This window comes from Molossus molossus, unplaced genomic scaffold (genome assembly GCF_014108415.1).
Source record: "Molossus molossus isolate mMolMol1 unplaced genomic scaffold, mMolMol1.p scaffold_m16_p_1, whole genome shotgun sequence".
Taxonomy (NCBI): Eukaryota; Metazoa; Chordata; class Mammalia; order Chiroptera; family Molossidae; genus Molossus; species Molossus molossus.
The window spans coordinates 9,334,308-9,362,235 of NW_023425344.1; the positions used below are offsets into that span (position 1 = coordinate 9,334,308).

The 27,928-nt window shown below is 43.7% G+C and overlaps 1 protein-coding gene across 2 annotated transcripts in view; it reads left to right on the forward strand.

The window, feature by feature from the left end:
* The window catches only part of C1QTNF7 (C1q and TNF related 7), a 97,186-nt gene that overhangs the window by 63,114 nt on the left and 6,144 nt on the right, over positions 1–27,928 (forward strand). For both annotated transcript variants that reach the window (XM_036273655.1, XM_036273663.1), the window contains exon 2: positions 26,379–26,624. In XM_036273655.1, the coding sequence (XP_036129548.1) occupies positions 26,379–26,624 (246 nt within the window). The remainder of the gene's footprint in view (positions 1–26,378; positions 26,625–27,928) is intronic.

Sequence of the window (27,928 nt, forward strand, 5' to 3'; positions counted from 1 at the left end):
CGAGCATACGCTTACATCACTCGGGCCACTGAGATTAATAGCCACGCTGAAAGCATTTGTTTCGCACTTGCTCAACTGAACAAACACATCTTTTCGCAAAACAAATCCAAAGCCCTGGCCATTCCCAGATGTCTAGAACCCACGGCTCTCTGCTTTCAAGTTCCCGAAGGAGAAGGCGGACAATAAGAAAACGTGGGACTCTTACCAAATGTTTAAATCTGGCACCAGGAAGAGAAGGAGCTAAAACTATACAGTGAAGAAAAGAAAAGAAAAAAAGAGGAGAGAGAGAAAATGCATGTAGCTAAATATCCGCAAATAACCTTTTATATTATCAACGTGGTTTATTTTTAGAAAAAGGACATGTGTTTTTGTCAGTTACACAGGATATTGTCCATTGAGTGAGGGTTTTCTGTTTGTTTTTATGCAGCCTTTATCCACTTTTCAAGACCAAAATAAACATGCTTATTGCCCCTTGCAGAAAATTAACCTAAATTTTTGTTTTTATCCTCACTGGAGGACATTTTTGCATTTATCTTCAGACTGAACGGGAAGGGGAGAGAGAGTAAGAGAGAGACAGAAACATCGACGTAAGAGAGACACATCGAGTGGCTGCCACCCACACGACCCCAAACCAGGGCTGGGGACAAACTGCAACCGAGGTACGTGCCCTTAGCGGGAACCGAACCCAGGTCTCTGGTCCACGGGCCAACGCTCTAACGGCTGAGGCAAACCGGCCAGGGCCCTTGCAGAAAATTAAAAACAATAGAAATAAGTAGAAAATATAAATGACCCATAACCCTTCACATAGTGATATAGCCACATTAATATTTTGGTCTGAAGGCTCCTCATCTTTTTGATACATGAATTATTTTTTAAGCCAGACTTAATGTTCCAGCACTCAAGACACTGTTTGGTAACCTTCTTCTTTCTTTAATTTATTATAAACATTTGCCTTTGTCATTAACTGTTCTTACAGAATATAAATGTTAATAGCAATCAAATAGTCCTTTTGTGAACATGCCGTTGATTTAACCAGTCTATACTAATAGTCCAAATCTCTTACAGAGGCAGAAAACATGGGTTATGATCATCACCGCTGTACATGTAGCTTCGCCTACATTGTTAAAAGTTTTCTTCAAATTTAATTCTAAGAGTGGAAATGTTGAGACAAAGGGCTGCACAACTTTCAGGCTCTTCATATATATATATATAAATATAGATAGATAGATGATAGATAGATAGATAGATAGATAGATAGATAGATAGATAGATAGATAGATGATAGATAGATAGATAGATAGATAGATAGATAGATAGATAGATAGATAGATAGATAGATAGAAGTGTTGCACTCCTGAAAGAGTGTGTCACTCTGTGCTAGCACATGCCTCTGAGCATGCCTGCCCCCTACCTGGTTGGAATTCATTGCGTCTTTATCCAACTACTAAGCCGTTAAGAGGTCACTTCACTTTGCTCTCATCATTTGTTCAGTGAGCAACTTGCGCACGTCTGTGTGCGGGGCGTGTTCCCGGCTGGAGGCCCGGCAGCAAACGCGGCTCCGGTGCCGGCAGACCGGGTCGGGATCCCGGCTGTGTCCTGGTCCCTCGGTGACCTGGGGCACGTTCCACACCTGAGCCTGTTTTCTCAGTTACAGAACATCTCCCCACGAGCTGATTCTGAAAGTTAGCCCGTCAACATGTGCGCGGTGCGGGGCCGCAGAGGGCCCAGGGGTCCCCCAGCAAGGCTGACGCCTGAGGGCCACTGCTCCGCAAGCCTGGGCGCCCGCTCCATCAGGGCCCCGCTGTCCCCACACGCCCCCCTCCACCCCCTGGGCGGCCAGGCCTCCTCCCGTGGGCGCTGGGCTCGGGCACGCCTTTTCCTGGGGGAGCAGAGGAGCTATGGGAAGCTGGTCCCTGCGGTTTGTGGGAGCTCACATGGACACAGCGCCCATTCTCACAGAGGAAGCTGGTCTCGTGACTCTGAAGTCCCCCTCGGAACGCCACATGCGTGGTGGGAAGAGAACTGGGCTGAAGTCCGGCCAGCTTGGCCTTCACGGCCCGTACCTACCTTGCTCTGCACCGACCGTCCAGCGGTAACCCGGGAAGCGGGAGGTTTGGGCTGTTTTGCTCCGGGTCTTTTATAAACAAACGTTTGAAATATTTACTTATATATAAAGAAGTAAAACAGTACAGGTTTGCTCCTCCACCACGACTCTGAAACGCGTGCATTTCACTCCAATGCTTTCTTTTCCATTGAGGTAAAACTCACACAACAGAAAACTCACCGTCTTAAAGTGAACAATTCCGTGGCACTTGGTACATTCACAATGTGGAGCAACTGCCACCTCTGTCAAGGTCCAAATATTGCCATCACCCCAGTGAAAACCCCGCACCCATGAACCAGTCGCTCCCCCTTCCTCACCCCCACCGCCGAGTCTCGGCAATCACCAACCCGTTCCGTCACTGGGAATTGACCTGCTGTGGAGATTGCACACGCGTGGGTTCCTACAACATGTGGGCTTTCGTGTCTGGCTTCCTTTACTCAGAATAACGTTTTCGCGGTTCATGCACGCTGTGGCAGGTGTCGGTGCCGTGTTTGTGTTCATGGCTGAGCAGTATCCCACTGTGTCTCCGCTGCCTGGTTCCGTTTGGTGGATTCCATGCACATCTACTGGCTGTCGGCTTTGTGCCAGGGTTTTAAATTCAGTGATGATCCCAGCTAAGACCCCGCTCCTCCGATGTGCAAGCTGTGGGAGGTGCAGACAGAAAGCGCAGCCGAGTGTTCTCGCCCATGGTCTTTTGTCACCAGCAGAAAGCAGATCGGTAGTTGCCGGGGTGTGATGGCGGGAGTGAGGAAGGAGGAGTGAGCTTAATGGGTACGGGCCTTTCTTTTGGTGTGATGAAGTGTTTCGAACTGGATCTGAGCCACGGCGCTGGAAATGAGGAGTTGCATGCGTGAGATAATGGCAACTGGCCCTTCGTGCCCTTGTGTCTTCATCTGTGAAATGGGGATGACATAGAACCCACACAAGACAATGCACATAATACTTGACCCAGTGACTGGCACACAGTGAGTGACCAATTCAACAAAATTTTAAAACGGTTATCAGCACCTATCAAGGGGCAGGCACTGTTCTAGCAGTAGGGGTAGAGCATCGAGCAAAACCATGAGCCACAGATAGCTCACAGTCGGAGAGGTAGCAGCCCAGACAAATGAAGATCGTTGCCCACGAGATGATAGGGTGGGGTGCCATGGGAACAGGGAGACAGGGCTCTGGAGCTGGCTGGTGTTGTCGAGTGCAGAAGGTGTTTCCCAAAGGAAACTATGTCTGATCCGTCAGAACTTAAAGATACGTTCAAAATTTCTCCATGTCTCCATCTCCTGCAACCACAGTGACCACCCGTGATCGTCTCTAGCCTTCTTGGCTGCTTCAGCCTCCCCAGGCCTCTCTAATCCAATTTAAGCAGCCAGAAAACCAATTTAAGCATAACAAAATGATGGTTCCCTTTCCCACCGCTCTTAAGATAAAATGTACACGCTTCAAAGTCCTGAAATGATTTCACCTCACCTGTTTCTCTGACCATCTCTGCTATAGGCCACCTTGTATTACAAGTACCAACCCACTGTCCTATCATTTTCTAGAATTCCCACAACCCTCTCCTGCTCCAGGACCTTTGCACATGCTATTCTGTTCTCCCGTCCTGGAGAGCTTCTCTGCTGTCTTCGCCTGGCTAAGTCATCCCCAAGAATCCACTTAAATGCCCCTTCCTTTGAGTGGCCTTCTCTAATCCCTCTAATTAAACTGGGTCTCGTCTTTCAGTCTCTGTCTCCAACCCCTCTTCTTTTTCTTTGTAACACTTGTCTTTCATGTGTATAAAGTTTTTGAAAAGAGGTCATAAAATGTACTGAGTAAGATTCTAAGACTGTGTGGTCTCAGATAAGATACTACTGGTGCCTCAGTGCTTTGCATGTACGAAATGACACTAATACTGGTGAAAATCCTGACTGCTGTCAGCTCCCTGACCCACTGCAGACTCAGAGGCCGCATCGAGTGTGCTCAAAGGTGTTGACCGCTGCCTGGGCACGTGGTTGAAGACGTGTGGTGATTTTTAAATGAGTGTGGGGTTGAACCAGGTGAAGAAACAGGGAGAAAGACCTTGCAGGTTGAAAGAGAGCAACAACGTGCAGAGCCATAGAGCTCTTAGAAGATGAAGTGTGTGTGAAGGCAAGAGTGGCGTTGCCTGACTCTGGACCTCGACACGTGGCCGGTGGCTGGGGCACGGGGATGCTGGGTACACCTGTGGAAAGAATAAACCTGCTAGAGTTAGCAGAGCTGGTTCTCAGCTGGACCTGGAAACGGGGTAGGTTCTAGAGAGCCTCAGGAACGAAGGAACTTCAGATCACAGCAAATGACCAGGGCAAAGGTCCCCAGCAGGTCTGAGTCAGTGCAGACTCTGGTGGGGAGGGCTGGGAGGGATGACATCCTGGGTGTTAAAGAGAGAGAAATGGAGTCTACCTCCTCCCTGGTCACAAACCCTTTGACCCTTGAATAAGGACTCCTGGAAAGCTTTTTAAGAACGTCCCACACTTCAAAGGCCCCATAGAAGAGGAGCCTGGTGACAAGGGCCTCTGGTGCCCTGGAGGCCCTGTCCGCACCAGGGGGTGATCATTCTGACCCAGCACAAAGCTGCCTCTGCTGTCCTCCTGAACTATCTACCTAGGGAGACAATAACTTCAACTCGGGGGTGTGCCATCACCTATATTTAATCCAACAAGGGAAGTGAAGCACCTTTGTGTTCCCAGCATAGAACTAGTTCTGTGAAATTACTAGTGAACATGACTTAACCCCTGGCTGAGGGTGTGCAGGGAATTTGGAGCCACCCAACCCGAGACAGTACAATTGGCAGGACTGCTGGGGAACAAGTTTTGATGTTCTCTCCACAAAACACACATCTGTGGTCCAACTTCGCTGACCTCGGCAGGTACTTCCAAATCAGACACTCCGAGACCAACGGTGCCTGCCCATTGTGGGCGCACTTCCCCCGGGACTTGGCCTCATGCAGGATGGGCGGTGTGAACGCATCCTTTTGGAAAGCAGTCTGGCAACATGTACCAAGAGAGACACGAAATATCCAAGAGAGACACGAAATATCCAAGCCGTTTGACCCAGCAATCTCATTTCTGGGAATTGATCCTAAAGAGATAATCTTAAATAGGGATAAAGGCTTATGCACAAAAAATGTAATCTCATTTATAATAGGAAAAAATGGCAAGAGCTTAATTGTCCGATAATAAGGGGGAAGGAGATTAAATAAATTATGATAACACTATTTGATATATGTTGTTTGGCCATTCATGGTTCCAAAAAATAACAAAAGAGAAATGCTTATGATGTAACATTAGGTTAAAGAAAAAGCAAGCCGATGATCCAACAGTTCCAATTCTGGGTATACATCCAAAGGAGATGAAAACAGAATATTGAAGAGACATCTGCACCCCCCTGTTCATTGCAACGTTATTCACAATAGCCAACATAACATATAGAAATAACCTAGGTGTCCATCAACAGTTGAATGGGTAAAGGAGATGTGATCTATATAATGGAATAGTATTCAGCCTTGAGAAAGAAGGACATCCTGCCATTTGTGACAATAGGGAAGGACCTTGAGGGCATTATGCTGAGTGAGGTTAGTCAGACAGAGAATGATAAGTACTGTATGACATCACTTATATTAGGAATCTAAAAAAAGCCAAGAAACAGAGAAACACAAAGAAACAGAGAGCACATGGTGGTTACCAGTGCCTGGGGGTAGGGTAAGAGGAGAGATGTTGTTTAAGGTATAAACTTCCAACTAACAGTAAATAAGTCCTGGAGATCTAATGCAAAGTGTAGTGAATATAGACAACAATATTGTACTATATAATCAAACTTGCCAAGAAACTGGATCTTAATTATTCTCACTTCAAAAAAGAAATTATAATTATGTAATAAAGGTACTATTGCTACAATGGCAATCATATTATGACACATAAATATCAAATCAATATCTTGTGTACCTACAATCACACAATATTATGTATCAAATATATTTCAATTTTTTTTTTTTAAAAAAGGCAAACAGCAACCATATATGAATAATATTACAAATCTTTGAACAAAGCTTTGGTAAAGGGGCTTCTTAATCCAGATTCTGTGAAATGGGGCACATTTTCATCCCCAGTTCACTGAGTGAAACATGCCTAGTTGTTCCTCTCAAATGTCTCAAATTTATCCATCCCACTTTCCCTAAGACAGAACAAATAAAGCAGTGGTGTGCTTAGGAAAATCCCTTCTCTAACCTTATTCTCTGTCTATTCAATGCTAAACTTCCAAATAACACATTTCAATTTGTTTTCCATTCTTGTTGCTGTGAAATGTCATGAAGATAGACTCCTAAGCCAAAACTTGAATGAATCCTTGGGTTTTATCCATGTGGATAAAGTGATCACTTGTGAACAGACTTTTGGAGTCCACTTCTGCCCTTACTTGTGGTGCCAACCTGTCCCTAACCTCAGTGTCCTCACTGGTCATGAAGAAGTCATAGTGGCATTGGATGAAGTGGGGGGGTCCCCTTTCCCACTGTGTGCAGCTAGGGGTGGAATCCGAGGAAAGAAATTTTCTGAGATGCGTACAGGAGAACGGGTGCTTTTTATGGTGGGCGTGGAACCAAATCCCTGCCTTTCCAAAGTCCCATTTCCCTGAGTCCAGTCCTAGGTGAAGTGCAGCCAGACTTTCAGTAAAGCTAGAAGCAAGGCCAGTGTCCAGTGTCTCCTTTCCATGTTGGATCAGGGTCCAGTCCGGCACCAGGCTAGCTGCAGTCCACCAGTGCATTGCGTGTGGGCGTCCACATGGCCATGGGCGACATGGGCGAATACCAGGAAGCCAAGTGTGAGCCATAAACCAAGCATGCCAAGAGGAGCCAAGAGAGTGAACTTCTTTGTTCAGGGGATTATATGTCCCAAATTTCCATAAGCTTGCAGTGGACACGCCCATTTTGGCCAATGACCTCTGTTCCCAGGTGTGACTGACAGGAAACACCTTCCCTAGTCATCCCAACTTTACTTGGCGTACGTCCATCTTCCCTTAGTCCAGTCTCCTTCCCCTAAAGTTTTGTAGAGAACATGCCTATAATGTCTGGCCTTCCCTTGGCTCCTTTCTTATTATTAATAATGAGCTAATTGCAATGGTATCAGTAGCAGCTCCCTCATTAGTTCATGGTAAAGAATAAACAAGAAGTGTATGTAGAACACTTAGGACAATGACTTGCCATGATAAACTCTTGATAAATGGTACCTACTTTTATTTTTCATCACCTCAGAAATAACGTTAAGTGTCCATCAATGAATATATGAATAAAGATATTTATATACACACACACAATGGAATATTAATCATAAAAAAAGAATAAAATCTTGCCATCTGTAAAAACATGGATGGACCTGGAGGGCAGTATGCTATGTGAAATGTCAGACAAAAGGCTAACACAGTATGATTTCATTTACATGTGGAATCTTTTTAAAAATCAAAAGCCCAGACAAGTGCTGGTGAGGGTGTGGAGAAAAGGGGACCCTAGTACACTGCTGGTGGGAATGCAGACCGGTGCAGCCACTATACAAAACAATATGGTATTTTCTCAAAAAATTAAAAATTGAACTACCATTTGATCCAGTGATCCCACTTCTAGGACTATATCCTAAGAAGGCTGAAACACCAATCAGAAAGAATATATGCACCCCTATGTTTATAGCAGCACTATTTACAATTGCTAATATCTAGAAACAGCCCAAGTGTCCATTAATAGATGAGTGGATAAAAAAGTTGTGGTACATGTACACAATGGAATACTATGCAGCTATAAGAAAGATCTTTTATCCTTTGAGACGACATGGAAGGACCTGGAGAGTATTATGCTAAGCGAAATAAGCCAATCAACAAAAGACAAATATCACATAATCTCACTTATGTGTGGAATATAATGAACAAAATAAGCTGATGAACATAATAGACCCAGAGACGTAGAAGTAGGGTTCAGACTAACAAACCACAGAGGAGGGGGGCAGGAGGGAGGGAAGAGATAAACCCAAGAACTTATATGCATACATGCATAACCAATGGACATAGACAATGCTGTGATGAGGGGCAGGATTGGGAGGAGGGTGTCAATGGGGCAAAAAAGGAGAAACATCTGTAACAAAAAAATAAATTAATTTTTTTTTTTTTAAATCAAAAGCCAACCTCAGAGATCAGATTGGTGGTCGTCAGAGACAGGGTTGAGGGAGTGGGGTAAAATGGGTGAAGGTAGTCAAACACACTTCCAATTAAACAAATAACTAAGTCCTGGGCATGTAATTTACAGGATAGTGACTATAATTAATAATACTGCATTGTATATTTGAATGTTGTGAAGAGGGTACATCTTAAAAGTCCTCATCATAGGAAAAAAAATTGTAAATATGTGAAGTGATAGAGAGGAACTAGATTCATTATGGTGATCATTTCATAATATATACATCTATCAACCCAAGAGGTTGTACACCTGAAACTAATATAATGGTATAGGTAAATTATATCTCAATTAAACACACACACACACACACATGCAAAACAAAGTTGTCTCTCCAATGCCAAACATTTCTCAGGGAAATACTCCTGTTAGCTTTTCAATTCCAAGACTCCAGCATTACCTAACATTTTAAAGACGGCCCCAATTCTACAGTGTTTCCTAAAGAATCTTGACAGCGTGGCAGGTTTTGTTAGTGAGAATCAACAACTGCAACACCTGACCCCCACGCCACCCATCTCCGCGTGTAGCGAAATTGAAGACCTCTCTGGAGTCTTCTTTCCTGGAATACAAGTCTTAGAATTTCCGTAACAAGGGGTCAGAGAGCCCCCCCTGCTCTCGGAAAAGTTCACTGAAAAATCTTGACAGCCACATAAAATTACATTTTGGAACATTTAGTGCCCAATATAGCAGTTTTTGCTCAAGTGCTTTTAAGACATTTTTTACTGATCTAAAGTATGCTCATTTTTAGTTAAAAGGCCTCAAGGGTGGCTGGAGATGCATGGTGTCAATCACTCTGTTATTATCCAAGATGATAAAAATTTCTAGGTTTTCCCAAAATAGTTATGGAATAAATTATATGATGTGTGGAATTTGGGGGGAAAGAGAGGGCAAGTGAATGGATGTGTCCATGAAACAAGATTCCCCTTAGGTGACTGTTGAGGTGGATGGTGGGTTCATGGGAACTCATCACCCATTTGATCTCTATTTTCATATATGTTAGAAATTTTCTGTAATTAAAAAAAACAACTTTCTTATAATTTAAAAATGAGAAGTGATGATTTGAGCATAAAGACAAGGATCAAGTATTATGATCTGGGACGATACTCTATTGTTAATTCCCAATTGTCCACAATTATGGGTATTTATGTCTTTAAAGAAAATACTGTGGTGCCTTCTCCATGTGAAGTCAGGAACAAGGTCTTGGTGAAAGACTGTTATGCAGAGGAATCTTGGAAAAGATGTGAGACCCAGGATCTAATTGTGACGTTGTGTATAAAAGTGAACTTTGGGCAAGTCATTTCTCACTGAATCTGTTCTCCTACTGCAAAGTGGAGAAACCAGGCTGATGGCCCTGAGGTGGGAAATTCCCCCTGGAGTGTGAGTTCCAGTTACCTGGGGAGTCTGTCTTCCTCCTTGAACTCCGCATCTCTGGGGCCTGGGGCAGCACCTGGCCATGGTAGGGATCCCCGACATTTGTTTATTTGATGAATGGGTGAATTTTCTTTTTTCAAAGCACAAACTACTTTTCTCACAAGACTCACATCTTTCCCTACAATGAAAGCAGATTCCACTCAGAAACCAAACTGAGGGTTTGTATCTTATTGAATTCACCTTGAAAAGCAAGGAAAGTGGAACCAGGCATCACCTCTACTTATATCATCTTCATTATTGTAACTGAACTAGGGTTCAGGGAGAGTTGACAGTGTGACCCATAAAATGCCACTCACAGTTTTTCAAAGGCTCCTACACCTAGGGTCAAGACCAGAACCTTCCATGGCCAGCAGAGCCTCACCTGGTCCAGGTATATCCTCTCTCCAGGCACATATTTTCTTTTGCTCCTTTCAATGAATGGCCTTCTTTCAAAATCATTCTACCTCAGGACCTTTGCACATGTCATTTGCTCAGCCTGGAGGTGTTTCCCACCCCTCTTCCTGGTTAATGCCCACTCCTGTTTCCTATCACCGTTCAGATGTCCTTTCTTTAGACAAGCCTGACCCATAGTCTCAACTAAGTTGCCCTGTTAAAATTCTCATAACACCATTTACTTTTCCTTAGAACATTCTCCAGAGTTTGTGGAATTTATCAAATTCATCTGTACTTAATAGGATGTAAATAAGAAATAATTTCATTTTTCTCCTATCAATTCTTCTAGTCAAATTATGTTGGATTTTTCTTTCCTGACTTTTCACGACATCTCGGGCAAATTCCTTACCTTCTGATCACTTTCAGTTACATGAACAAGCTTATTAGTCAATTTTGACTTACTTTTAGATACTAAAAAAAGATAAATCTAAGTCAAAACTTCAATTTCACATTCAATACAAGCCTGTTTCCTTTCCATATCTTCAGCTCAGGACATTTCATTCTTCCCCCATCTCCTGCCCTCCTTCCACTTCAGGCATGTCCAGAGTCAGATCAGGGGGTAGGAGAATCAGAAAAACATGACCAAAGTACTTTTACTTAATAGATGCTCTTGGCATGGTTCTCTCCTGTCTGTGAATGATGCTGAATGCCCCACATCTGTAAATGCTGGCTTTCTCTGGCTGAACACATTTCCAGGGTCGTCAGAGCCTTTCTGAGGGACCGCCATGCTGTTCAGTTTCCTGATATGGGTGATTCAGTCCTTGAAACCTTGCTCTGTTCCCTCACCAGCTTCCACTTTGGTACTCAGTGATAAATTGCTTCTTACTGGATTTCTTACCCTGGAAGGGACTCCTTTTAGCTCAACAGACTCCCATCAATTCCAGCTGCCATCCTCAGTACCATCTGCGTCTTCTGGTTTCTATGATCACATAAGTCATCCATCTCCAGGGGTGGGCTTTTCACCAAGATGGTATGAAAGCGAAGAAAAAAGCTGCAGCCCACTCGTCCCCAGGCCGAAGCCAATGCAAAGGCTTTGAAGGCACAGAAAGCAGTGCTGAAAGGCGTCCACAGCCACACACACACAAAGGTCCACACGTGACCCACCTCCTCATGGCCCTAGACACTGAGGCTCTGAAGGCAGCCCAAGTATCTGCACAAGGGTGCCTCCCGGAGAAACAAGCTTGACCACTGTGCCATCATCAAGTTTCTTCTGACTACCAAGTCAGCCATGAAGAGGACAGAAGACAACAGTACACTTGTGTCCACTGTGGAGGTCAAGGCCAGCAAGCACCAGATCAACCAGGCTCTGAAGAACCTCTATGACATTGAAGGTCAGCACCCTGATCAGGCCTCATGCAGAGAAGAAGGCATATGTTCAACGAGCTAGCAACGATGATGCTTTGAATACTGCCAACAAAATGGGGGGTCATCTAAACTGAATCCAGCTGGCTAATTCTAAATATAAAAATTTTTCACTGTAAAAATAAAAACTTCCAGGGCTGGATCGAGCTCCCCACAACTTGTTTATCTGATGCCATGATAGCTGCTAGGCTTTCAGCTTCACAGCTCCGTGAACAACCAACTGGAGTACAAAATAAATACTAGTTTATTTCTTGCAGGTACCTCTAATACTATCAGTGATCTCTTGGGGTCCTTGCCCCTTGGCTAGACGGTGGGTGTCAGTCCTCATGCCCTCCCTCAAAGGAAGGGAGGGGAGAGAGCCTCCGCACACCCTCATCAGCTAATAGCTCTGTACTTTGATGGCTCTCAACCATCAATCTTTGTGAGCGTCTACTTCTCTGTTATGTGGACTGAAAGTGGATGGTGATCAGAGTCAGATCAGCTGGTTTTTAGCAAGTCTTAAATGAATGGGGGCACTGATTGCTCATTATTCTCTGCTTTGAGCCCCCAGCTAAAACTCCAGGATGATGGAGAGTCCCTATTAGCATCCTGTTAAACATAATTTTGTGATCATTTGAGGAATGTCTGTCCTCACCACTAGAATTTTTCTCTACATGCACTCTGTGTTTGCTTTCTACTGAACATCAAGACCAAGCATACAGAATCTGGCCTATAGTAGCAGCTCAATAAATATATAATCAGGTAATAAATTAAAAAACAAACAGGATGAAAGATGAAGAATCTGTATCACCGAAGCTCCCTGGTTTGGAAGGACTAACGGAGGGGGCATCATCTGAGCAAGAGTAGATAAAGCAAAGATTCCCAAAGCCTGGCTGCCCATCTGAATCTCCCACAGAGCTTTGGAAAATTATAAATGCCTAGACCTGATCCAGTGGCATGCTGATTCAACAGATCTAGCTAAGAACCAGTGAGCTAAGGTGCATGACAGAGTGCAAATAACGTGCCAGGAGGCTTCATGGAAGGCAGGCTATACCTGGTTGGGAGTATTAGGGAGACTCCCTGGCAAAAGCAATGCATAAGGAGGACACATGCGAACAGATGAAGAAAGGAGCGTGGGAGGAAGGCGGCTGGCAGGGACTTGCAAGCCAGAGGAGGGGACATAAACAAAGCACTAAGGCTAAAAAGAGATCCGGTTCCTGACAGAACCCAGTGCTGTGGGAGGACAGAGGAGGGTGCAGACGTGTAGTTCACCGACCGCAAGCTGTTGGGATGCAGAAACCCAGGTCATCAGCCCCACCCTAGGGAGGTATGTGGGACAATGGTCAGGTGGGCCAACTGTGGATCACACTGTCTAATCCCTCATCTGTAAGAGGAGAATGATAAAATTACTACCTCAAGAGCTAAAGTGAGGATTAACAGACATAATGATGTAATGTCTTAGTACATAAATGTTCATTACATATCGGCTAAAACTTTGTATATATTATAGTACCTAGAATTGGTATATATGTTACCAATAGTGTGCTGAATCAGCTTAGACCAGCTAGCAAGGGCCAATTCTGCATATATCTTCCCAAATTTGCATTCAGTGAAGGTCAGGCTCATAGCTTAAAGTTGGCCATGATGGGAGTATTTACACCAAGGAAATTGACAAAGCTATAAATCTGAATCGTTTGTGTTTTTTTGTTGTTACAGATGTTCCCCCCCCATACCCCCTCCCCCACCCTCCGCTCCCTGTCCCCAGCTTCGTTGTCCATGTCCATTGTTCATGCATACACGCATATAAGTTCTGTGGTTTATCTCTCCCTCCCCCACCCCCTCTTCTGGGGATTGTCAGTCTGTACCCCACTTCCACGTCTCTGGGACTACCCCGTTCCTCAGACTGTTATGTTCATTATATTCCACAAATAAGTGAGATCATATGATATTTGTCTTTCTCTGCTTGGCTTGTTTCGCTTAGAATAATACTTTCCAGGTCCCTCCATGTCATCTCAAAGGATAAGAGATCTTTCTTTCTTACAGCTGCATAGTACTCCATTGTGTATATGTACCACTGCTTTTTTATCCATTTGTCTACTGATGGACATTTGAGCTGTTTCCAGATCTTAGCTATTGTAAATAGTGCTGCTATGACCATGGGGGTACATATATTCTTTCTGATGGGTGTTTCAGGCTTCTTAGGGTATATTCCTAGAAGTGGGATCACTGGGTCAAATGGCAATTCCATTTTTAATTTTTTGAGGTAACACCATAGTGTTTTCCATAGTGGCTGCACCAGTCTGTATTCCCACCAGCAGTGTATTAGAGTCCCCTTTTCTCCACACCCTCGCCAACACTTGTTGTTTGATGATTTGTTGGTGGCAGCCATTCTGACAGGTGTGAGGTGATATCTCATTGTTATTTTAATTTGCATCTCTCTGATGATTAGTGATGTTGAGCATTTTTTTTCATGTCTCTTAGCCATTTGTATGTCCTGAAAATGTGACTCATGAATCCATAAAAATCCTAGAAGAAAATGTAGGCAACAAAATTTCAGACATCATACGCAGCAGGATTTTCACTGATACATCACCTAAGGCAACAGAAACAAAGGAGAAAATGAACACATGGGACTACATTAAACTCAAAAGCTTCTGCACAGCAAAAGAAACAACCACCAAAATGGAAAGGCAACCCACTCTATGGGAGAGCCAATGATACATCAAATAAGGGGTTAATTTCCAATATATATAGAGTGCTCATACAACTCAACAAAAGGAAGACAAAGAACCCAATTAAAAAATGGGCAGAGGAACTGAATCGTTTTTTACGGGAACCAGTTTACCAGCACACTGTTAGATCCTCTGTGAGCATTAATTGGATTCATCTATGTGAAAATAAATTCAGCTGAAAAGTGACTTGAAGCTGTAGGAAAATAAAAGCACAAGCCAAGAGGAAAAAATTATCTGCCTAAGAAAAGCAGAACAGAACCTTGGCCTTGGTGTGAGTCGCAGGTAAAAACTGAATCTCTCATTCTACTTTAAGCCAATACTCCCTTCGGCATATGTTTCTACCTATCACTCTTCACCGCTGAATCTAAAATAAGTGTGAAAATAACTGAGTAAAATAGTCTCTAATGAGCTTTAGCTACATCTGAGGTCTCCAGGAGACTACTTCAAAGGTTTGTTCTCTCGGTAAAGAAGAATAAATCCAGGAATATGTAGCTTATAATAAGTTATATGACATCAAAAAGAAAGAAAGAATGAAAAAGAAAGAAAGAAAGAAGTCAAACATTCCAGAACAAAATACTGTAACAATACCAGAAACCTCATCATCAAACACCAAAGGGAAATTAAGAAGGTTGTGAATGGCACAGAAAGCAAATCTGAATGCTCACACATTGTATCAACACTTGGCCAACGTAAGGCAGAAAAATTAGAATATATCTAACTCTTGGAAGTCGGCAAACAACTCATCCATTTTTAAGCTCTTTGACAAAGATTGTGCTATTTCAAAGAAAAGCCATCACTTGAATACAAATAAAGGAACATATCCAAAAGCTAGCAACATCTGGCATCAAACTTGTCAGGACTGGAGCCTCACTCAGCCTTCTAGAAGAATTCAGGGTGGAGTGTGGGGGTTTCTTTCAGTCGGATAGTCAGGGCTGTCTTACCCATGACAGTAAGTTAGTCTTTGGTGCTATGTCAGGAGTCTACTAATGAAAGCATTTAGCCTCTACGACCTGCTTTGTTAGTTCAAGTTCAAATATTGTGATGCCACTTTTTTTTTTTTTTTTCAATTAGTTGCTAGGATCCCACTTGCTTTTGTAGCAGGTAGACTAGTCGAGGTTTAAATCCTCCCCTCCATGAACGATATAAGAATTCTAGGGCCTTGCTCTGTCTAAAAGGGGTCATTCTTACTTTCAACCCAGGTAGAAAGTAGAAAGCAAACCTTTGATTGCCTCTCCTTGCTGCTTTAGCTGCGACCAAATGGTGACATTAGGCATGCGTAATGCCGTCGATGCTTGTCCATTTGTAGGGGATGCTCTCGGTGTCCCCAGGATTAACCTCTTCTTACCTTACTAATATAATGACTTTCAATTCACCATCATGTGTTCAGCTGTCGTGCCGAGGACAGCCGTTATGATAGAACAAGAACACAGTCACGTCTCAGCCTCATTCACACACTGCACCCAAAGGGCCATCCCAAAGCCCCGCAGTCCTTTGCCCCAGATCCCCACGTATCTCCTGGTTGGTTCCGTTCTGTGGGCCTACAGCGTTACACTTCGTAGCAGGCTTTGGAATCGGCCAACCCTATTGTACTTACTAATGTCCCTAAATTTATATCATGGAGAGAAGTTGGACCCTTGATTCCTATATTTTGAAGGCCCTAGATGCTTTCAGCAAATACTCTCAACCTCTCTCCAGCCACGGGTTCCTGAGCACCACCAAGTCCCTCCCTGATGGACAGCACGGAAAGTCATCCGAGTGACTTCTCTCAACGACACAAATCTCCTTCCAGGACACTCGTACCTCTACCTACGTGCATAGAGGTGGCTGGTGCCACTTCCTCAGATTCTGTCGCGTTGGACGCAAGCACGTTGTCAGAGAATATTAAGAACTGCGAGGAAACCTAGAAATGATCGAGAATAACCATTGTATTTTGAAGATGAGAAAACAACCCCAGGGACCCTTTCTGATTAAGCTCCTACTCTGTAAAGCGGTGGTCACCAGTGGGCGGGGATAAGGTGGCGGTGTTTAAGGACAAACTTGTAATGAGTAGTAAGTAAGCCAGAGGGATCTCATGTACCGTATAATGAATATAGGTAAGAATGTTGCACTATAACCGTGTAATGTGATAAATGGTGCTACAATGGCCATCCTATTACAACCTATAAATTTTTCATGGTGATGCTCTGTACCCCTTAAAACTTATACGAGGTTACATGTCAAATTTATTTCATTAAGGAATAAAAGAGATCTTACTCTAGTTTAGCGAAAACCTGTTCCTCACTTCTGTGTTCAAGGGGTTGTTCTGCCACCCTGCAATGGCATTCAGATTGAGGACAGTCAGCAGATTCAAAATCCTGGGGACACTGAGAGGCTGAACCGCAAGGCAAAAGTGAGCTGTGGGCATGGAGCCCGCTAGCTCCTGGGTCAGGTGTGTGCTCAGGGTCCGCTCCCCGGACATCCGAACAGTCCTTCCAGTTAGCGTTCTCCGTTGCTCGAGAAGCATGGGGGGAAAGCAAGATAAACATGAGGTTTTCCAGGCAACTGATTTCCATAAATAACAGCACGGATTCTATAGTGCTGTCACTAAGGAGATATAATGACCTATCAGAAGGAAACAGAAATTGGTGGCGTCAAAGACAAGTCGTCAAGGGACTGGAAGAACCATTCTGCCTTCTGAGTTGTTAGGATCACTTCTCTGCAAGAACAGAGACACGACAGCCTGCTACAAACACCCAGTGATTTGACCTTCAGCAGAGGACAAAGGGACATGAGCTCTGCCTCAGAACTTGGCTTAATTTTGCCCCCCACAGGACGGGAGGCCCTTCTCCTGTCATATTTATCAGAACAGGGACATCTCTCCTTGTGACTGCCTGGGACACCACCCAACGCCCAGAATCTCTACCTTGAAACTTCTCAAATAGAAAATGACTCTGTTTTCTAAGTTAATGACTAATTTCCAGCCAGTGAGTAATTTTTCTTTTTGGTTCTTGAAGCATCCACTCAGTGGAAAACAAACAAAGAGGAAAAAAATTAAGTAAACAAATCTGGAAATGAGGCCACAACACACAGAGATGGAGGCGCCCCTAAACTTTGTCAACAAAAGCTGGCGCTTAAGGTTTATGTCAAACAAAATCGTGATTTTCTCCAACCCCCCTGCCTGCGCCTCACCCCATGAATGACTTCCAGGGCCTCTGACTCTTTGGGACTAAAGAAGAGAACTATTCTTAGCACAACTATTTGGAAACCTCCGAGAACTTGGATCTGTTTTTCTGTCTGGTACCAAAGCAAGATTCCCGTTGAGCTCTCATGAAAGATCCTCGGTCTCTGGTGGATTTAGAGTCCTGGAGCAACCCATCATCCCAGAGCCAGGTATGGTGTTTACTCTTTTTTTTTCCCTGAGAATTTTGGTCAATGTAGGTACCATGCCCGTATCATTATGGTAGCTTTTGTGTGTATTAAACAGACAGGTCTGTAAGGGGAATCCGTGAAAATGAAGACCTGAGTTCAAATCTCTGGTCTGACAGTGGCTTTGTGACCATAAAGAAGTCACCTGACTTCTCTGAACATCAGCTCCCTGTCCAACCTACCACAAAAGGGTCTTTGGGAAGCTGGTCTGGTCTTAACCTTGCTCAACATCTTTGACAGACTGTGGTGCCATCATAGCGCTTGACATCAAGCAGCCAAAGCTGTTGATAAAAAGCAATGTTGGTGGATGAATCTTTTTCTTCCTTCCACCTTTGCTGAGCCTCTACTGTAGACCAGTCTCTGCCTCGGTGTTGGTGATACAGCGTCTACATGTTGGTGGAGAAGAAGCCAGTAAATAGCCGTAACGCAGTGTGGGGTGGGGTCTGGTGGCGAAGCGGCAGCAGGGTGAGGGGGGTTGATGAGGGGCCTGCAGGAGCAGTTCCGGAGGGAGCGGGGGCCTCAGTCAGAGATGAGGGGCCGGAAGCAGAAGGACATGACACCTGAGGTCCCAGCTCATCTCACTCACGGGCCACTCCTCATGCAGCTGGAGAAGGGAGCTGGCTGTTGTGCAATCTCTTCCTCTGCGGGCCAAGGACACGTCTCATTTGGCTTCCCCTGGTCACCTATCCTCTTCCTAATGATTTCCAGGCAAAACACATTTTCAACTTGAATTAATAATCAAGTCCTGCCCTTTGTCATGAAGTAATGCTGCAGTTTCCCTCACATGATAGAGGGGAGAACGCAAGGGTTTGGAAACCAAATGAGCTCAGTGCGCCTCCTGCCTGAGCCACTTGGACCACGGTGGACGGGAGCCCTCTGTCGCGGCGTTCTCTGTCCATGGAAGTGGTGTGGGGTTACGAGTGGGGTGTCTTTGAAACACCTAGCACCATCCTAAGAAAACAAATATGTTTTCTCCATCCCAATATTTTTTATTTAGTAGTTTTCACTGTGGTAAAATATAAACATATAACATAAAATTGACCATTTTGAAGTGCACGGTTCTGTGGCACGAAAGGCATTCATCGGTCGTGCCCCCGCCCCACCGGCCCTCTCCAGCCCTCCTCTTCCCGGCGGGCACTGTCCTCGCCAGTCACTGCCGCCTCAGCTCTTGGCAGTCATTATCCTACTTTCGGTCTCTATAGTCTTGACTGTTCTAGTTACATCACGTTGGTAGAACCATGCATTTGTCTTAGCATAAAGTTTCAAGATTCTTCCCCAAAATAGAGACAGGCTGACAGTTACAGGAAAGGGGGAACACTGAAGGGGGGCTGGAGGGGTTGAACAAAAGACATAAAGAGAAAGAGAGCTCATGGACACGGACAACAGTGTGGTGATTACTGTGGGGGTGGAGTGGAGGGAGGTGGGGAGGCTGTGGGGGACAAATGGTGATGGATAGAGACTAGACTTGGGGTGTTGAACACACAATACAGTGTACAGGTGATGTGTTGTAGAATTGTGCACCTGAAACCTGTATAATTTTGTTAACCAGTGTCACCCCAATACATTCAATTTAAAAAATAAGATTCTTCCATGTTGTAGTATGCGTCAGTGGAATCGCAGTCCATTGGATGCTTGTACCATGTCTTGTTTATCTGTTCATCTGATGATAGACACTTGGGATGCTTTCAGCTTTGGGCTATTGTGAATAATGTTGCTATGAACATGAACATACAAATATCTTTTCGAGTCCTTGTTTTTCTTCTTTTGGGTGTGTGCCCAGAAGTGGAATTACTGGATCTTATGGTAATTCTGTATGAAATTTTGGAGGAATCACCACGCTGTTCTGCACAACAGCTGCACCATGGCACAGTTCTCACAAGCTCAGTTTGTTTTCCAGCTTCACTGAGACTGAACTGACGTGTAACATTGTGTAAGTGCAAGGGGTACAATGTGAAGAGCTGACACACAGTCTCTTGTGGATTTGTAATCCTGGTTATTGTGAAATGATCACTATCATCAAGTTAGTGTGTCTAGTGAGAACATTTAAGATTTACTCTCTTAGCAACTTTCGAGCACACATACACTACTGTTAATTGTAGACACCATGTTGTACATGAGATGCTCAAAATAGACTCATCTTATAACTGGAAGTTTGACCATTTGTCCAAAATCTCCCCCTTTCTCCCACCCTCCAGCCCCTGGCAACCACCATTTTATTCTTTGTTTCTATGAGTTTAGTAACTTTTTATATTCCACATGTAAGTGAGATCATACAGTACTTGGCTTTCTGTCTGATTTATTTCACTTAGTATAATGCCTTCAAGTTTCATCTCTTCTGTCACAAATGGCAGGATTTCCTTCCTTTTTTTTTTCCTATTGATTTCAGAGAGAGGAAGAGAGAGAGCAGAAGAGGGGGGAGGGAGAGAGAGAAAGACATCAATCACACAGGCCCTGACCTGGATAGAACCTCCAACCTGGGTATGTGCCCTGACGGGGAATCAAACCTGCCACCTGTTGGTGCATGGGATGATGTTCCAACCAACTGAGCTACACTGGCCAGGGCAGGATTTTCTTCTTTTTCTGGCTAAATGGTATTCCTTTGCCTGTATATACTACATTTTCTTTATCCATTCACCTGTCAATAGACAGACATATACGTTGTTTCCACATCTGGACTATTGTGAATAACGCTGTTGTGTACCTAGGAGTACAGGCATCTCTTCAATATTCTGTTTCCATTTCCCCTGGGAGTACACCCAGGAGTGGAATGGCTGGGTCATGTGACAGTGCTATTTTTCGCTTTTTGAGTTGTTTTTGTTATCCTACTGTTCCCCACAGTGACTTTACAAATGCACCAGGCTTCTCTCCTGGAATCCTCATAATACACTTGTGATCTCATATTTGATGATAGTGATTCCAACAGGTGTGAGTGACATCACACGGTGGTTTTAACCTGCGTTTCCCAGAGCATGACTGACGCTGAGCATCCTTTCGGGTACTTGTTGGCAGTTTGAACGTCTTTTTGGAGCAATGTCTCATCAGCTATTTTGCCCATTTTCAGAGTATTTGTTTTTTGCTAATGAGTTGTACGAGTTCCTTATATATTTTGGATATGAATGCCCCATCTGATATATGGTTTGCAAATACCTCCTGCCATTCTGTAGGCTGCCTCTTTCTGCTGTTGACTGTTTCTTTTTCTGGGCAGAAACTCCTTCGTTTGCTCTTGTCACACTCATTTATTTTGACTTTTGTGGCTGTGCTTTCCAAGCCACAGTAAAAAAAACTGTTACCGAAACCCGGGTGAAGGATTTTCCCCCTGTTTTCATACAGAGGTTTTATGGTTTGGGGTCTTACACGTAAGTCTTTAATCCATTTCTAGTTAATTTTTTGAGTGGTGTAAGTTAGGGGTCCAATTTCGTTCTTTTGCATGTGAGTATCGTTTTCCCACCACTGTTTACTGGGGAGACTACGCTTTCCCCACTGAGTGATCTTGGCTCCCTTGTCAAATACCAGTCAACTGTACATGCATGGGTTTGTTTTGTTTTTAAAATAAAGGGAGAAATGCTTCTACAAAGCGATCTCAATTGGCGGGTACATTTTCTAGAAGTTCAGCTTTTGCACTAGCTTACTCAGTATTTCTCCAAGTGTCTCCCATGGCTGGCTTAGTAAGAACAAAGGTTCCGTCACGAGAACATACTTACACAAGACTGTGTACTGCATCCCCGCCTGACAGATTCAAAACACACTTTAGCGGGAGGCTCTGAATCCACAGTACCACTAAGTGACTTTTCTCAATATGTGTTTAAAAAACTAAAAACCTGTTACTTTGTAACCCCTACAGAAAAATAGAATAGAGGGTCATTTACAGTTAACATCAAGGACGAGTCTGTTCCAGAATACCAGTACGTCCAGAGCTTTGATTTTCTAACTCCAAAGAAGCATAATGGTGGGGGAAAATACATTTTAGCACATATAAATTTGCATACTTCAGTGCACTCCTTCAAAGCATTTTGTATGAGAAGTTACTGCTAATGTGTATAAAGATTCCTTTTTAGTTTTGAAAATGTTCTAAAATTAAATTGTGATGGACATCGAGTTATGTACTTTAAATTGGCCAGTTTTATGCTGTGTAAATTAAATCTCAATAAAGCTGTTAAAAAACACTGTAATCTTTATAAAGCCATGACACACATAGGTCAGTCCCTGCCAAAATAACCAATTCATTGCAAGCCAGTGGGGCCGTGGGTGAAGAATGAATTACTCGGTACACACTGTTGAAAAATAAAGCTTAATCCCTATCTTACACATTTCATCAGAAAAAGTCTGATGGTTCAAATTTTAAATGTGAACAAAGGAAACAATAAAGAAACGGAAAGAAAAGTGGGAGGATTCTCTTTGTTATCTTAAACTAAGGAAGGTCTTTTACACACAGTAAATTGAACCATAAAAATGTGCTTTTATGATAAAAAAAAAAATATTTTTTTAAATGTGGTGAAGGCCTGGGTGGAGGGTGGGAGCAGAGTGGAGGGGGTCAGTGGGGGAAAACTAGGGAGACACCCGTAATACTCTCAACAGTAAAGGTTGTTTTTTTAAAATACATGAACAAAATAAAAAGGCCAATTGGGAAAAGCTTTTCACTGCTCATGTCATAAACATCTGCAAAGAATATACGGATGTGGAGATATTCATTGCAGTGTATGGAGATATTTATTGCACGGTTACTAATAATAGTACAAGGATGAAAATATCTCACATATATATCAGCGCAAAACTGGTTAAATATAGCACAACCACATGATGGGTATTTTACAACCGCTAAAAAATATAATGAAGCAACTCAATGTACACTGATAAGAAAAGATCTCCAAACTATGTCTAGCAAGGTCTAGAAAGTTGCACGCAGTGTGCCAAGCGGGGAGGAGACCCACGAGGAACCAGCATCTGGGGTTGCCTCTGGAAGAGGAAGCTACGAGTCTGGGAGACAGAGAGGAAGAAGACATTGACCTTTCATTGCATTTGTTCAATGTATGCATGTTGGTGTTCTACTGATACAAAAATACGTATTTAAAATATTGTTAAGTGCTCTCGACTATGAAAAATTAAAACAACCCAAGTGTTTTCTCTGTATTTCTCATACTTTGCAAAAGGGACCCGTAGATTTCAGGAATATTTCTTTAAATCCTCTCTTTCCTCTTTCTCTTGTGATATTGTCATATTCCACTCTCTCTGGTTGTTTGCTGTGGTTTTGATGTGTTTTTATTGATTTTTTTTGAGAGAGAAAGGAAGGGAGAGAGAGATAGAAACATCCATGTGAGAGGAAAGCATCGATTGGCTGCCTCCTGCATGCCCCCTACAGGGGATCGAGCCTGCAACTCAGGCATGTGCCCTGACCGGCAATTGAACCAGGACCTCTCAGTCCATGGAATGACGCTCAATCCACTGAGCCACATTGTCCAGGCTGTCGTTGTTTTCCACAAAAGTCACATCTTCCATAAAAAATACCATCTCTTCTGTCCCCAGCCGGAGTTGAGGTTTGTGTCAAACACTGTCATAGTTGGTTGGAGACATCAATGACTGAAAGATTCTGCCCTCACATCAAGAACTTACATTCTAGCAGATAAAGATAAACAATATAAAAAAGAACAATAAAGATAAGAATAATCTATTGAGTTAGAGAGCACAACAGAGAATAGAAAAAATCAGCAGAATGAGGGAGGATCAGGAAGTGGGAGAAGGTGGATTTCAACATTCAGTAAGGTGGTAAGAGTGGGCTTCAGTGAGAGGCATTTCTGCAGAGTTGAAGATGAGAGAGTGAGACATGTAGACACCTGGGGAACAGAGTTCTAGACCGAGAAAAAGGACAGCGTGCAGACCCGAAGGCAGAGCATTCTGGTGTCTTTGAGCAACACCAAGAAATTCAGTGTGACTGGAGAAGAGAAAGCAGGAAGAATAATGGAAGATGAATTCCAGGATGAGGGAGGCTTGGTGCCAGCCAAGTAGGGCCTTGTAGACCATCTACCATGAGCTTTTTGACTTGTAAGTGGAGTAAAGAACCATTCCAGGGTGATGCCACTGTCATTTCCATTACAATCCACATGCCTTTGTCATCCTGAAGAATTGAATCCTGACACTCGACTGGCCACTCACAACCACGCCGTCATCACGCATCGGGCACCACAGTACATTGTCCCTCAATTCCAATGAGGACTGTTAATGAACAGTCATTTTGAGTGCCTTGCAAAACGTCTAACCGAGGGTGCTTCTGGCTTGTAGACTACTGCACAGAAAACATTCCAGTGCACCTGTCAGTGAGAGCAAACCATCTGTTCTAGGAATGCATTTGTTTCCATTGCTTTAATTTACTCCTTTGAGCACTGTGTTGCCTGACTGTTGGAAATATTAATACTCTTTCTTCCAAGTATATCTATAACTTCTGCTTTCTCCATCCGCCATAACCTAGACCCTCACCACACACTTCTTCATAGACTGATCCCTGACTTGTGTTTTTAGCCTTTTCATCAGTGTCTGCAATACTGATGCCAAAAGCAATTTCTTTCCAGATAATATCAAGTCCTTCTTAGAACCAGCTCTTGGCCTGAGCTACAGCAACCCATCCAATGTCTGATTGAAAGCCTTTCTATGACTATCTTGTATAAGCATCTTTCAAATCTCTTCTCAAAGCCTCCACTGGTCATTTTTTTTTTTTACAAGAAAGAAGAACGAGCAAAGTAATTATTGCATCTTGTTTTCACTGTGGCAGGGGTGTGGTTAGAAGGCTCTTTCTCTCTCCTTCATCTGCGGCCTGCCTGAAAGGGCTGTGTTTTTATCAGATCCACTAGGCTTTGCAGAAAGCACCTTAATCCCAGTCAGGCCATAGGAGCCGTGGTTTTGAGTTTGTGCTGTGTGACAAATCAAGCAGACGGAGCATGGCAAAAATGTTCTCCTTGACTCTGGGGTGGAGGGCCTGCCGGTCACATGGCGCTTTGGTCAAGGACACAGAGCCTATATTTGGATAAGTTGCTTCAGTTTTTCACTAATAAGATTTCTAGGAACCAGATCTGTTTCAAACCACATGTGCACACTGGTTTTCTCAGTTTGTCATTCCCGTGCTCTGGCAAATTTCTGGGTCTTATTCCAAGATGTTGCAATTTCCCCATGGGCACCATAAAAGTGGTACAGTGTGCCTGGTTCATTTGATGTGACTGTCAAAAACAACAAAGAAACTTTATCTGATTGCTTTTCCCACATTTCATAATTTTTTCCTTTGGCTAAGTATGTATCAGGCGTATATATCAAGCATTGTACAGATTTCCTATTAAAGAAGTCCAACTATCTAAAAACGACTTGTTCATGGATACCTTCTCCCATCCAAGACTCTGGTAACGCCAAGGACCATTTAGCGTAGATGATCCGATGTCCCAGCTACACTGCCCGCCCTTCAGCCTGTGTGCCAAATGCCATGGCCTTAAAGGGTCCAGCTGCTGGGCCCCCTGCAGGAAAACCCAGCCCTCTCGGATCGTACAGCACGGGGCACTAGGCAAGCTTTGATTCCACTCCGCTCTGTAACTGGGTCCCAGCGCTGACAACTTAATGAGACACTATGGCATTATATCCTGCAGACTTTAAATTGAAGTTTGAGACCCAGCCCCCAGGACATACAGAGTTAACACTACTCCAGTTAACACTAATTGGCATTACACATGATTATTTAGTGAAAATCATGGTTTTCCTGAAAATGCCACTTTCTTCCTCCTGCCATAAAAAGCCCAGAAATTCTATGAAACAGCCAGGGACGCACGCAAAGATTAGCTACAAGGATTCTAGTGTGGTGTTTACGTTGTCAGAAAACTGGGAACAAATGTCTATAGTGGGGGATTCTGGATGACAGAGACAGATCCAATCATTTTTTTAATGTGGTGAATACTTCTGGATGTGGGAAGACGCACCAATATATTGTGAAGTGGAGAAAGTTGAAGAGTGGCAGCAATGACATGAGGTCACTCTCTCTGTGGCAGAGAAAACAAGCCTGGACGGATATCGCTATCAAAATGCAAAAAGTAATTATCTTTGGGTGGTGAGAATAACATCCATGTTTATCTTATTCATTTTTATCTCTAATTTTTTTTTAATGCATTATTTGGCAAAAAGAAAACTTTGTTTAGCAAAATCCATCATTGATTCCTGCAGAAAATATTTAACAAATAGATTTATTTTGAAATTTTTAAAATCAATCCTTCAGCCCTGGTTGGTTTGCTCAGTGGTTAGAGCATTGGCCCGCAGACCAGAGCGCCCCAGGTTTGGTTTCTGCTCAGGGCACATATCTCTCCAACCCCGGTTGGGGTGGTGTGGGTGGCAACCAGTCGTTGTGTCTCTCTCACATCAATGTTTCTCTCTTTCTCTTCCTCCTTTTTTCCCTCCTGCTCTATCTGAAAATAAATGCAAAAATGTCCTTGAGTGAGGATTAAAAAAATAATTAAAAATAAAATAAAATCAATCCTTCATCTCCACCAACCCTGTGTGGGGCCCTGAGAACCCTCTATCTGTAATGTGTTGAATCATTTCCAATGGAATTACAAGGGTGAACAGTGGTTTTTCTTACATTCATGGAAATGTGAGCCCTGAAGTGACTTGTTACAAATGCCCATTTTCGGGTTCGGTTACACTAAAAGCCCACCTGAGGGGGTGCATTTATGCCCATGTGTTTTTCTTGCAGAGCCAAAGATGTTTGTCTTGCTGTATGTTACAAGCTTTGCCATTTGTGCCAGTGGACAACCTCGAGGCAACCAGTTCAGAGGAGAGAGCTACTCCCCGAGATACATCTGCAGCATCCCTGGCCTGCCTGGACCTCCAGGCCCCCCAGGAGCCAATGGCTCCCCTGGGCCCCACGGTCGGATCGGCCTTCCAGGACGAGATGGGAGAGACGGCAGGAAAGGAGAGAAAGGAGAAAAGGGGACGGCAGGTAATGAACCATGAGGTTCCGGAAAACCGCCTCCTTTCACACCCCCCCCCCCCAACTATTCCCTGTCTTTGTTGCTTTTTGTAATAGGAGTTACTCTTCCATCCTCCTCTACTTCGCCGCCTTACTCAGGATCGTTGGCTGTGCCTTGACTATGCTTCAGACGCTGCTGTAAGCTCTTCGCCTGCGTTCTCATCGTACCTGAGCGACAGCCTTGTCGGGGGCATCGCGTTCTGTCGATGAGAACTCTGAGCGATGCCGCCATCGAGTGTACTGACGAGGGAAGGGCTCTGCTGGTGCCTGGCAGAGCTGGATTCCAAAGCCAGGTGCCCGTGACCACGGGCGGTGACAGCCCCAGGCAATGGCCGCCCGTGAGAGAGCAGGATGGGTGGACAGACAGACGGAAGGAGGAGAGAGCAAGCAGAGGCAGAGTTAGGAGGCAAAAGCATGGCTGCCTCCTGCTCTCACGGATACCTGAGCAAAGACAATGAGGGCTCCTAGATTTCCTTTTTCAAAGAAGAAACAACAATAGGACTGTACAGCCTGCCTTGCCTAGTTCATCACTTTCCCAACTGCCCTGCAAAAGAGAGAAAAACAGATTTCTGACAGCTCTTTACAGCAACACAATGTGCCCTAGTCTTTCAGTAATTTTCACTTTTTTCCCCACAAATAAGTTGGCCCAGAAAGCTTGCCAGATTCCACAATTCTTCAGAGGAAAATGGATTAAAATTCTAGAGAGGCCGTGTTAACCCTAAAAGAGGAGGTGATTTGGAATGAATCTTTGCAAACAGGTTTCCGAGTGTAAAGTTGGGACAAAAGATAGACAGCAAATGTCAATAGATCTAAAAAACAAATCTAGTCATTACACCTCATTTGGTGCTGTTATATGAAACACTATAATGTAATATGCAAATTATTGGCTAGCAATTCATTTCTGAAGTTGTCATGCAGAAAATATTTGGCAAATCAGTAACTACCAAATGCATGCATATTATTCAATATTAGATAAAGAATCTTTAGGTACAAGTTCAACATCAGATAAAGAACCATGAATTTGGAGCTTAAATCTTACCTTTCAAATCCTTCTGCATAGCAGCACCTATGAACATAACTTACTGCAGTGTGATGCTCATGAATATACTTGAAATACTATAATAACACGAGGCTCATAGATATTACCAACCCTTTCAGTGTGCTGTGCCTGGAAGCAATAATACAGTGATTACACAAACGTGCGTTGAAGTCAGAAAGACTTAGGCTGACATCTTGGCTCCTTGAATTACTACTCAGCATCACTGGGCACATAG